The sequence below is a fragment of the Somniosus microcephalus genome, chromosome 5 (genome assembly GCF_052327205.1).
Source record: "Somniosus microcephalus isolate GS21.2 chromosome 5, FLI_Smic_1.0, whole genome shotgun sequence".
In the NCBI taxonomy this organism is placed as follows: domain Eukaryota; kingdom Metazoa; phylum Chordata; class Chondrichthyes; order Squaliformes; family Somniosidae; genus Somniosus; species Somniosus microcephalus.
Genome location: NC_140991.1, coordinates 85900845 through 85913379, shown reverse-complemented (window position 1 = coordinate 85913379; position 12535 = coordinate 85900845). Strand labels below are relative to the sequence as shown.

At 45.5% G+C, this 12535-nt stretch overlaps 1 protein-coding gene across 2 annotated transcripts in view; it reads right to left on the bottom strand.

The window, feature by feature from the left end:
* The window catches only part of LOC147117174 (metalloreductase STEAP4-like), a 33364-nt gene that overhangs the window by 14846 nt on the left and 5983 nt on the right, over positions 1 to 12535 (bottom strand). Inside the window, exons 2-5 of one of the 2 annotated variants that reach the window (XM_085987932.1) lie at positions 6107 to 6556; positions 5392 to 5919; positions 3757 to 3921; positions 3175 to 3297 (exon numbers count right to left, since the gene is read on the bottom strand). In XM_085987932.1, the coding sequence (XP_085844058.1) occupies positions 3175 to 3297; positions 3757 to 3921; positions 5392 to 5919; positions 6107 to 6556 (1266 nt within the window). Of the gene's footprint in view, positions 1 to 1336; positions 3298 to 3756; positions 3922 to 5391; positions 5920 to 6106; positions 6557 to 12535 lie in introns of those variants that run through there. The other variant, XM_085987931.1, reaches the window with a different exon arrangement.

Sequence of the window (12535 nt, the reverse complement as noted above, 5' to 3'; positions counted from 1 at the left end):
CTCATAGTTGCATACAATTATATATTGTATACAGATTATTGAAGAAGACAGCTCTATTTTCATTTTTGCTGTCATGACATTACAAATGATATACAGATCATTAAAAAAACAGTATTTCTTTCATTTTTGTTGCCATTAAATTGTCAAAGATCTAGGCCTAGAAATTCATTAAGGCGCCGGCAGCTTTGCGGCCAGTTACCGCCTAAAGAGGGCTTCTGCGCCAATACAGGAGTTTGCGCTGATATTCAGCGCAGCGGTAATGGCGGCGGTAGCCGTTAGCGCTGCGCCGGCACCGATGACGTCATCGGTGTGCGCAGTGCCCTGGTTCCGCCCCGATCCCCATATTTAGTTGCGGCCGCCTCTTCCGCAGCGGCCGCAAACAGCGACCAGAAAACGGGGCCGTACTGTAGCCTTAGTGGGGCGCTTTAAGGTGGAGGTGCGGCCGGCCGCTTTTTCGGCGGCCGCCTGCCCGCACCTCCTTCCCCGGCCTCCTCCACCCCCCCCCCCCCACCCGCGGCATTGCCGGCTGCTTTCCGCGAACCCGGCACTTCTCCGTGGTGCCGGGCTCATTTGCCGGCACTATCCAGCGGCGATCTCCCCATGGCAGGCACCTCCCCCTTAAGAGAAGGAGGAGGCCTGCAGTACCGCAGCCTGCCGCTCCGCAGCGGGTGGCGCAGCGGCGCCTAGAGCGCTGAAATTCAGTTTCAGCGCCCCAAGCAGGGGCGGGCACACCCTGGAATAGCGCCCGGTTCCGACTTGGGGCGCAAAAAGTGAATATCTGACGGTCGCAACTGGCTCCGCGCCCAGCGCTAACTTTTGGGCGCTAGCCAGCTGGCGGGGCCATAGTGAATTTCTAGGCCCTAGAATTAAAAAAAAATAAAGGGGTAAAGATACACTTCTTGCATGTAAAGTGTGTATTGGAAATTCGGGTGTTCACCCCACCAAAATTTCCTATCCACTAATTTTAATTAATAGAAAATTGTGAGGACATGAGCCTGAATTCCTCATGTTTGCATCAGTGTGCAAAGCTCTGTGCCGAAAGCACTAAAGATTGAAGATGTATCCCAGATACAGTGAGTGGACAGTACAGAATAGACCAGAGTTCTTTAAAGGTTATTTACTATGTGCAAGGCTGTTTGATTTCTATTCTGGTTTTGCCCATCAAGAGGGGTTTTATAATTATTTTAATTTGAAATAAGCCAAGTCTTACATGTAGAAATAAAGCATTTTTTGAACAAATTTTATTTTGTGCTCATCAATTCCTGGGACTTGAGCACAAAAATCTAGACTGACACTGCAGTGTAGTACTGAGGGAGTGCTGCACTGTTGGAGGTGCTGTCTTTCGGATGAGACGTTAAATCGAGGTCCCGTCTGCCCCCTCAGGTGGATATAAAAGATCCCATGGCACTATTTTGAAGAAGCGCAGGGGAGTTATCACCGGTGTCCTGGCCAATATTTATCCTTCAATCAACATCACTGAAAAAACAGATTATCTGGTCTTTATCACATTGCTGTTTGTGGGAGCTTGCTGTGCACAAATTGGCTGCTGCATTTTCTACAATGTGACTACACTTCAAAAAGTACTTCATTGGCTGTAAAGCGCTTTGGGGCATCTGGTGGTCGTGAAAGGCACTATATAAATGCAAGTCGTTCTTTCTTTCTTTCTAGGGATGTTAGTGCCATGGAAACTTTTCCACTTCAGGAACCTACGGGGTGAAATTGGTCTTTGGGCGGAAGTGCAAAACAATCAGTGGGAAATCGGCAGCCCTTTTACAGCCCGCACGTCTTTCTTTTCATTGGTGTAAAACAGGATGCCGATTCATTATCTCCTGCTTTGCGATACTGCCCAAGACCAATTTGACACCCACTCTCCCCCACCCCACAAATGTTAGCATCAAGAGCACCCTGGTGAGGTATAGCCCAGGTAGATGCCGAGTAAATCGTAATCTACTCTGGCCGAAATACTTGCCTCACCTCAACCTCAGAAGAGTATCCCTGAGTGTACCACTGCATCATTTTTCCATTTCCAACACTCGTCGACAAGCTAATTGCCACTTTAGTGTCACTGTTATTCTTTGGACTCCTGCCTACCAAAGAAAGGAATACTTGCATTTATGTAGTGTATTATCATGTCTAAACTTTTGAGGGCACCTCCCACAATAAATTACTTTTTGGAGTACAGTGACTGTTAAATGTAGGAAAATGAAACTGGTTTGAGACTGTCTAAACTCATTTCACGTAGGATCTTTACAGCCAGCCATAGAGGAACCTTTTAGTCCGTTAGTTTGTGGTGCATTTGAACCCAGGTCCCAGATTCATAGACCAGTCCTTCACCTGTTGCAAACAAATATTGTGCAGGAGAAAACTGCTAGAAATAAAAGCAAAAGGTACCAATTTCCCCCTTGCCCAGCCTATGTGTTAATCAGCTGGAGAGCCTCTCAGATGATTTATGCTGTCAGAATTTCTGGGTTCAGGTCATTTAAATTGGCCAGATATTCCCCTGGCACAAACCCACCCCAGCGAGGCCTAGCACCTGTAAGTGGGAAGGAAGGTCAGCCACCACTGCAGGCCTCAGGCTGTCAGCTTTGGAGTTGTCCAAAAACAATAACAACAGAAGTCCTCTGGCCCTCGCTCTTTTCCTGGTGGTACTGAACAAGAAGGAATTTATCTTTGGAATGGTTCTAACAGTTGGTATCCAAGTCCTGCTTAGATCCTTTGATCTAGGTGGGAGTCGGCATCAGGCTTAAAAATCACATCTTCAGGGCACACCTCCAAATGAGCGTAGAGGCAGGAAAGTATGCTGCAAGGTGCTGGTTTGTCCCTCCCTCCTCATTTAAATGCCACTTGAATGTGTTTGCCCGGTCCAGGTGCAAGCACTCCATCCCCTCGAGGGAAACCATAGAAATCAATGGTCAATGGACCAGAAACTTGGCATCATGGAGCTCTGCCTATTTGTCCTCTGCTTTGTGTTCAAGAACGAAGCATTTCCTGGGCACAAAACAGAGGAAAACTGGCCCCAAATACTCTTCATATAAGTGATGCATTGTTAATGCACACTGGTGCTGCTTTATTTTTTGGTTTGCTCTTCCAACCCTGCCGGATTCTGGTGATCATTCTATCTACACACGGAGTTATGAGAATCAGCTTTAGAACCAGCACAATGCAGGGGATCACCATGCCCAGCATGTACGCTTGTGGAAGCCCCCATCGATACCGTTTTGATTGCAGAAATCTGTCCCAGCCATATACTGCAGCATGCGCGGTGCACAGCAGGAGGGTTACATGGCCCAGCTTAGACTGTAAAACAATGGAGAAATCATTTAGTCAGGTCGCATTTACAACAGTAAAATGCACTAATTTACAAAATTTTACTTCATATTGCTATAAACATTTTCCAACAAACAAAGACAATTCCAGTCACACATGTAACTTCAGTTATCTCAACTACCTTGATGAATGTATTTACAAATAAAAAACTAAATTAAGTGCATTTTGATACAAAACAAAATTCTGTTATCAGTGGTCTTTTTACTTTATTAATTGAAAAGACTAACCAACAAAAACCTTTTAGCTGTACTGATTTCAATAGAATCTGCTACAGAGGATAACTTGTAAAGTATGTCTGCAACAGAGGGGTGGGCATACTCTGCCTGAACACATTGTGATTATTGTGATGCCTGTATTAATAATGCAATATCTTTATCTAATTTGGTGATCTGAGTTACTGGTTCAACACACATACACAGTAAGTGGTACCTGCACAAATCGGAACTCTCTCCAGTTTACAACATTGCTGACTGATGGAAGAGAAGTGATGCCCAGCAAGACATAAAGAGCAAACCCCAGCATTCCTAATGCGTAATATAGGTCAACGCGCCAGGACAGCACTTTGTTTAACTCCATCGTTTTATTCTCCTTTGACTGCAAGAAAGAAGGGAAACTTCAAAATAATGGAGTAAATACAGTATAATGTGCATTATGACCCTTGGACTTAGGAACAGGAATTGGCCATTCAGCCCCCTGAGCCTGCATTCAATTAGATCATGACTGATCTGTACCTCAATTCCATTTACCTGCCTTAGCTTCATATCCCTTGATACCCTTACCTAACAAAAAGCTATCGATCTCACTTTTGAAAGTTCCAATTGTCCCAGCATCTACAGTCTTTTGGGAAGGGAATTCCAGATTTCTACTGTGTGTGAAAAAGTGCTTCCTGATTTCCCTTCTAACATTTTTTAGCTGCTGAGATCATTGAACATTGATGGAAATTTTTAACTTTAAATGGGAATTGAGTTTGACATGTGGCTTACAGTACAGTTGCAGTGATGTCACTTTGAGACATTTTTCCACACATTGTTTGTTCTCAATTGTGAGGGCCTCTCTGTGTGATCCAAAAAGTACATTGAGTTACATCAGTGCCTGACATTGTTGTCCTCAATTGCTCACAACACTTGTGTATCTTCATTTCTTTGCTCATAATATTGCAAAAGAGAAACACCTTATGTTAATATTCATTCCCATACTCCCCCATTACATTCCCATAATTAACTTCACATATGAAAACAAAGGACAGGGACAGCCCAGGTGGTCCATTGAGCCAGTCCTATACGATCATGGTGCAATTTATGTTTGCCCCCTACCAACCAGTCACAGAATCTCCTGGAAGAGGCAAGAAAAGAGAAAAGAAAACTTAGGAAAATTTAGAAACTTCCTCTCCAACCCCTGAAGGTGCTCAAACAAGTTTCAGGAGAGCTTGGTGACTGAGAGGCACGTTCCCTGGTACCCATATGTAGCAATGTTAGTCACACTCAGGAAGTCATCCAGCTCCCCTTCGAATGTTTGCAGCGAGTTCACACTCAGTGCAAGAGATGGTAACTTGTTCCATATGCCCCGACTCACTGTGAAAAGAAGTGCCTCCTGACATCTAACCTAGTTTTATGCTTACATAACTTATACTCATGTCCCCAGGACCTCCCTAACCTATCTAACTCAAATAGCCAATCCACAAGCACTGAATCTAATCTTTTCATTATTTTAAAGCGTCACTCAAATCTTCTCAAAGTTTATACTTTTCTAGAGTAAAAAGCCCCCGCTCTCTAAGCCTATTGTGGTAACTAAGGGCCTTTAAATTAGATACAATCTAGTGGCTCTTCGCTGAACCTTTTCCAGGGCCTCTGTATATCATCTAATATGTAAGGGGATAAAAACTGGACACCATTCTAAATGAAGCCTAACCAAGACCTTATACAAACACAGTATAGTAATTATTGGTTTGCATTTGATCATCCTGGCAGTTCATCCTAACTCTCTATTTGCTTCTGCAATAGCCTTATGGAATTAGTAAAGAAAAGTGCCCTAAAATAACAATACACGCATGGATAATGTTATTACCTCTTCAATCATAGAGTGCATCCAGCGCCATCTAACCGAGTATCTAGCCGCTATGATATATGTGTAGAGAACATGAAGGAAGGCATAAGCAAGTGCCACAAGCCCAAGCTGCTTTCGACACAACATCCACCTGTCGAGCCAGTCAGGGAATCTCTTGTACTTTGTTCCTCTGTAGAGCTGAATGAATGCAGCAATCACACCTGGCAGATAAACCAAGCTAAGTAGAATGAGAGAGACGTTCGGGAAGATACGATTAGGAACGGAAATCGCAAGCCGATAGGAATTGTCCTTCTTTTCTTTTACATAGGGATGGATTACATCAATCACCACACAGTACAAGAAGAAGAATACTGTGAGACCAGCCGTTATAATAAGGGGTAGTCTCCACATTGGAAAGAGCTGGAGAGGGTAATTCTCCAGTTCTTCGGCTGCTAGAAGGGATCCCTGGTCTAAAGGAGTGAGGCCAATATTCCTGGCAACATCCATCACCAGTTGTTTGGATTGATAGTCATCACCACAGACAAAGACCTGAAACACGGAATGATAATTTTTATTATTGGTGAAAATATTGATGCTGCAATTCAATATATTCAGCACAACCTAATTAATATTGCTTTTAAAATATAGTTAGTTGATCAATGTAGAAAATAGTTTTAGTTGATTCTTGCTAACATCACTTTCTTCACATAATAAGTAGACATGTATGTGATCTTACCTGACTGCTGGCATCCAGACTGCCTGACTGCAGGGCCCAGGCTGAAACTGTGTTAAATCCCTTCACCACATTGGCTTTGGGAACCAGCTGAGCCAGATACTGTGCATTGGACTCAGGGTATTGGTTCATTCTGAGGTTGTTGCTCACATCCACCAGCACTTTTCCATCTAGCAAATCGGACAGAGTCGGGAGAAAATCATAGTTTTCCCTGTGAACTGCCAAGAAAATGATCTTGGATTTTTTCAGGGCTTCCGCGTGGCTAAACACTTGCGCTCCACTTGGCAGCAGGGTAGAGTTCTTTGGGTCTTGGCTACCAAATACCACCGGGTAACCTGACTTGAGCAGCCTCATACCCAAGCATCTGCCAAAGTCCCCAGTGCCAAAAATGCAAATCGTGTCCCGCTTATGGGCATTTTCACCAACTCCAGCCATGGTTAAAGAATTCTCCATCTGTAAAAAAAACACGTAAAAGTAGATGTTATTTTTTATTGAATAATCTGAAAATATAGGCTGACATATATTTAATTATTTTGAAGTGGTAACACAGAGGATATTGGGTGCCAATGTCACGGTGGGGGGTAGTTAGGTAGTGAATTCCAGTACAAATCAGCCCAGATCCAATGGACTAGAAATCCGATAAAACCCGTAAATGATCGGTGCCACCGCGGGGTGAGGTCTGCTTGCACCCATAAAAGGATTTTCATTAGTGTGCTCTTCAGCCCAGTGCTGAATGCACTGAACAGCTGAAAGCCTGAATGCCCAGCAAGAACTATGAGGTAGGTTGGTACTCAAGCCAGGATCGGGAGGGAGGCCATTGCCAGAATTGGGGCAGGTCATGGCCAGGATCGGGGTGAGGGAGCTTGGGGCCAGGATTAGCGTGGAGGTCGGGGTACGGGGCCAGAATCGAGATGGAGGTTGTGGGCAGGATCGAGGTGGGAGAGGTCAGGGCCAGATCGGCGGGGGAGGTCAGGGCCAGATCGGCGGGGGAGGTCAGGGCCAGATCGGCAGGGGAGGTCAGGGCCAGATCGAGGGGGGAGGTCAGGGCCAGATCGGCAGGGGAGGTCAGGGCCAGATCAAGGGGGGAGGTCAGGGCCAGATCGAGGAGGGAGGTCAGGGCCCGATCGAGGGGGGAGGTCAGGGCCAGATTGAGGGGGGAGGTCAGGGCCATATCGAGGGGGGAGTTCAGGGCCAGGATCGGGGGGGGAGGTCAGGATCAGATTGAGAGGGGGGAGGTCAGGGTCAGATCGAGGGGGGAGGTCAGGGCCAGGTCGAGGAGGGAGGTCAGGGCCAGATCGAGGAGGGAGGTCAGGGTCAGATCGAGGGGGGAGGTCAGGGCCAGATCGAGGGGGGAGCTTGGGGCCAGGATCGGGGGGGGGGGAGTTCAGGGCCAGGATCGGTGGGGGGAGGTCAGGGTCAGATTGAGAGGGGAGGTTGGGGCCAAGATCGAGGGGGAGGGGCGGAGGTCATGGCCAGGATCGAGGGGGAGGGGCGGAGGTTGTGGCCAGGATCGAGGGGGGGGGGGCGGAGATCATGGCCAGGACCGCAGGGGCATGTTAGGACTCGGGGCCAGCAACGGGATGATCTGGAGGTCGAGGCCAGGATCGGGGGGAGATCGGAGAGTGCCTGGAGGTCGAAGTCGGGAGTGAGGTTGGAGATGATAATGGTAAGTAATTACCTTTTTTTCATTCGCCGCTGTTTAAAGTTTGTTTTCCCGGGAGTAAACATTGCTGGTGCTGGCTTTTTAAAAATTAATCCATAGGATGTGGACTTCGCCGGCAACACCAACATTTATTGGCCCATCCCTAATTGCCGTCGAGAAGGTGACGGTGAGCCGCCTTCTTGAATACAACTGAGTGACTTGCTGGGCCATTTCAGAGGGCAGTTAAGAATCAAGCACATCGCTCATATTATGTTTCAGCATTTGTTACCTTCCTTCCTCTACGGTGTTACTCTGTTTCCTTCTCTTTCTTTACCTCAATTAGGAACAGGAGTTCATCAAAAGTAGTAAAGAAAATTATGCTACATATGCAAATTCAGTGAAAATAGCTGTTTTCTGAACTAAAAGTCACAGATATCAAATAATCTGCCATTATATTCTCTCGATGCATCGTATATCTTTCAAGGTACAAATTATAAGGGACGATTTGAACACTACCCCCGTTGGCGGAAACAGGGCAGGCAGGCGTGCAGTTAAAATCGCCCAAGGGCCTGTTCCATTGCTGCTGGTTTTGATTCTAACCTGCTACTCTGAGTGTGAGTGCTCCTTCAGGCCCCACAAGGAATATTTAGGCCTTCCCTGCCCCAATCTTCCCTCCCTCCTCCAATGGTGAGAACCACCCGAAGCCCCTCCCAGCGAATTACCGTTCCTTCTGTTCCTGATGGCAGTCTCCTGCCTTCCGACATTCCGCTCCCACCTGCTGGCCAGCTGTTGCTTCCTGCTGATTTTGGGCAGGAAGCTGACTGGGCCTATGCAGATGAGGCCCGGAAGTTAAAATTTCCCGAGCCCTACGATGCTGAGGTCAGGACAGTTTGCCACCCACCTTAGCCACCGAGGAAGGAAGGATGGGGAGGAGAAAGGAGAGGAGAGGAGGGGAAAGTGGTGAAAGGGGCAACATCATCATCTAGAGGGCTTGCAGTACCTAAAGCCTCCAGATTTTCAGAAGCTACAGTGAATGTCTGACAGTCTGATTACTTGAAAAGTCACCTATCATTGCTCAGTCACAGCTTAGAGTGTACCCTCATAATAGCTTGCATTTATAGAGCGCCTTTCACAACCTCAGGATATCTCAAAGCACTTCAGAGCCAATGAACTACTTTCGAAACACAGTCACTGTTGTAATGTAGGAAAATGCAGCAGTCAATATGCGTACAGTAAGGTCCCACAAACAACAGTGTAATAAATGACCAGATAATTTGTTTTTTTGCTGGTTGAGGGAGGAATGTTGGCCCAGGACACTGGTAAAGTGGAGGTACTTGTTGAGCAGCTGAGGGCATGGAGGCAAGTTCTCTTCCCCTTAGATGGCAGGAAGGTGCCCTGGCAGACTCTGGAAGGAGGTGGCTGAAAATATCCATGTCGGGACCATCACCCCTAGGGCATGGGTTCAGTGCTGCAAGTGCTTCAATGTCATTACCTGGACAGCAAGGGTGAAAATGATGTCTTGCTATCTCTATTTCTCTGTATTACACCTTGCCACAGCACTCCCTGCTTCCCACCCCCAGCACACCAAACATTTGACTCCCTCACTCCACGAGCTTCTCTTTCAATCACAAGGGTGTAATGATCAATAACATGTCATTCTATAGTGGACACTAGGTGGAGCCGTAGAGCTGTGTAGAGCTGTATATAGCTGTATGTATATGAGACTACATTACCCAGCTGTATGTATATTAAGACTACATTACCCATGAGGTGCTAGGCTACCCACAAGGCAGCGGTCAAGATGGAAGCCTCTACAGATACTGTACCTAGTCCACATGTGCTCAATAAAGTAACTAGCAAAAGCTAGATGTGTTCATAATAAGAATGTCTATTTATTAATGAACATAAGATAGTACCAGGATGGTGAAGATCTGCTGAAAATTGTGAAAAGCTACATGGAGAATTTGAAGCCACCAGAGCGTTTGAAACTCACAGGAAATATCGACTACAATTGGCAGACTCTTAAACAACAATTCAAACTCTACATTGCAGCCATCGGATTCGGTACGAAGCCAGACGCAAGGAAAATAGCATTGCTGCTCATGGTTGCAGGCCCACAGGCGATAGAGGTATTTAATACATTTGTATTTAATCCAGAGGAGAACAGAGAAAAATTAGAAGATGTGCAAAAAAAATTTGATGCACATTGCTCTCCCAAAAAGAATGAGACCTATGAAAGATACATCTTCCATTCTTGGACACAGCGGCAAAATGAGACTTTTGATAGCTTTATAACTGATCTGAAACTGAAAGCACAGACATGTAATTTCTCTGAGCTGAAATCATCCATGATTTGTGCCCAGATTCTGTTTGGTATTCATGATAAAAAAGTCAGGGAACGTCTGTTGAGAGAAACCGAACTAAATTTGGAACATGCAGTGAAAATATGCCAAGCCAGCGAGCTAGCGCGAAAGCACGCGAAGACTTTCAGTGAAATCAATAATGATGCGATTGTAATGAGTGATAATGCTGCTGTCGGTGCTGTGTCCTACAAGGGGAAGAAACGTGGGCAGAACAGAAATGAAAAGCAATCGGAGGATGAAATTTTTAATAGTAAACGCTGTGGTTACAAACACCAGTTAAGACAATGCCCAGCATTTGGAAAAATGTGCACAAAGTATAATGGAAAGAATCACTTTGCCAAACAATGCTTTTCAAAAGTAAAAACTAAGAAAGGGCAACGAGTTACTGTAATTGAGGACACTGATTTAAGTGAGACATTTTTTGTAGGAATGGTGTCATGTGACGATATCAAAAAGGATACAGAAAATGTGCAGCCCTCAGAAATGGACAATGCTGAACATAAAGTCAATGCAGTAAAAGTGGACAAATGGATGATCCCACTGCAGATAAATGGAGCATTAGTTACATTGAAACTGGACACTGGGGCAAAAGCAAACTTAATCAGTATGAGTGACATTAACAATATGAAAGAAAAGCCCAAAATACAGAAAAAGTCAGTACTACTGAAGGACTATAATGGACAGAAAATAGATAGCTTAGGTGTATGCAGACTTAAAGTGACAGTCAAAGACAAAATGCATCATCTCATGTTTTCTGTTGTGGCTGAAAGACTTGATTCACTATTAGGTGACAAAGCTTGTGAAGACTTAGAACTGGTCAAGAGAGTCTACCGTATAAACTGTGCCATAAGCAGACCAGATGACTCAGTGGATTCTGTAGTGAGTAATTTCCAGGATGTGTTCAAAGGATTTGGAGTTCTACCATTCACATACAAGATCCAGCTAAAGGAGGATGCTCAGCCAGTGGTACATGCTCCACGAAGAGTTCCAGCACCCCTGCGTGACCGGCTCAAGAATGAACTGGACAGAATGACCACACTAGGAGTCATCAGGAAAGTCGAAGAGCCAACAGACTGGGTTAACTCCATGGTATGTGTAAAGAAAAAGAACAATGATCTAAGAATATGCATGGATCCAAAGGACTTAAATGCAAACATAAAACGTGAACACTACCAGATTCCCAAGCGAGAAGAAATCACCAGTGAAATGTCAAGTGCCAAATACTTTACAAAGCTCGATGCCTCACAAGGATTTTGGCAACTAAAACTGGATGAAGAGAGCACCAAATACTGTACCATCAACACACCATTTGGCAGGTATTGTTTCCTCAGAATGCCTTTCAGGATAATATCTGCATCTGAAATCTTTCATAGAGCGATGGAACACATAATTGAAGGTCTGGAAGGAGTTCGGGTCTATGTTGATGACATCATCATCTGGGGCTCCACACTAAAAGAACACAATGAGAGACTGACTAAAGTGCTACAGAGCATACGCCGGAATGGACTGAAGCTCAACAAAGCCAAGTGTCAGTTTGGCGTCCAGGAAGTCACTTTCCTAGGAGATAATCTATCTGGTAAAGGAATAGAGCCAGATATGGAAAAAGTAAACGCCATACTCAAAATGCCCCGACCCACTGACAAAAAAGGAGTGCTACGCATCATGGGGATGATAAACTTAATTGGAAAGTTCATTCCTAACCTGTCAGCCAAGACAGCCTGTCTGCGAGACCTGCTACATAAAACAAATGAGTTCACATGGACAGAAAGACATGAACAAGAGTGGATAAACCTAAAAACAGTGCTGACAACCACACCTGTGCTCACCTTCTTTGACCCAACAAAAAGAATCAAAGTGTCAACGGATGCATCAAAAGATGGCCTAGGTGCAGTCTTGCTACAAGCAGAGGGTGAAGATTGGAAGCCTGTTGCCTATGCCTCTAGGTCTAAGACTGATACTGACTGTCGATACGCCCAGATTGAAAAGGAATGTCTAGGCTTGGTAGTTGGACTAGAAAAGTTTCATGGCTACATATATGGACTTCCCACCTTCACAGTTGAGACAGACCACAGCCCACTGGTTGCCATCATAAAAAATAACCTGAATGAGATGTCGCCAAGGATTCAACGACTCATGATGAAGCTGCAAAGATATGACTTTGAACTGATCTACACACCAGGCAAGTACATAGGGCTGGATTTTCCTAAGCCCCTGGAGTCGGGTTGGAGGCATGCGAGCGATAAAAATCGGAGATCCGGGGGTCCCGACCCCATCCCGCCTCCAACCCGCCTCCATGTCAATTTCATAGGAGTCGGGTTGCCGACAAGTGCTGGAACCCAACTCCCAGAGGCGGGAAGGGATTAAAGGCAATTAAACTGCCTGTTAACGGGTAGTTTTTTGCCTATTCGCGATTTTTATTGCTGGTTT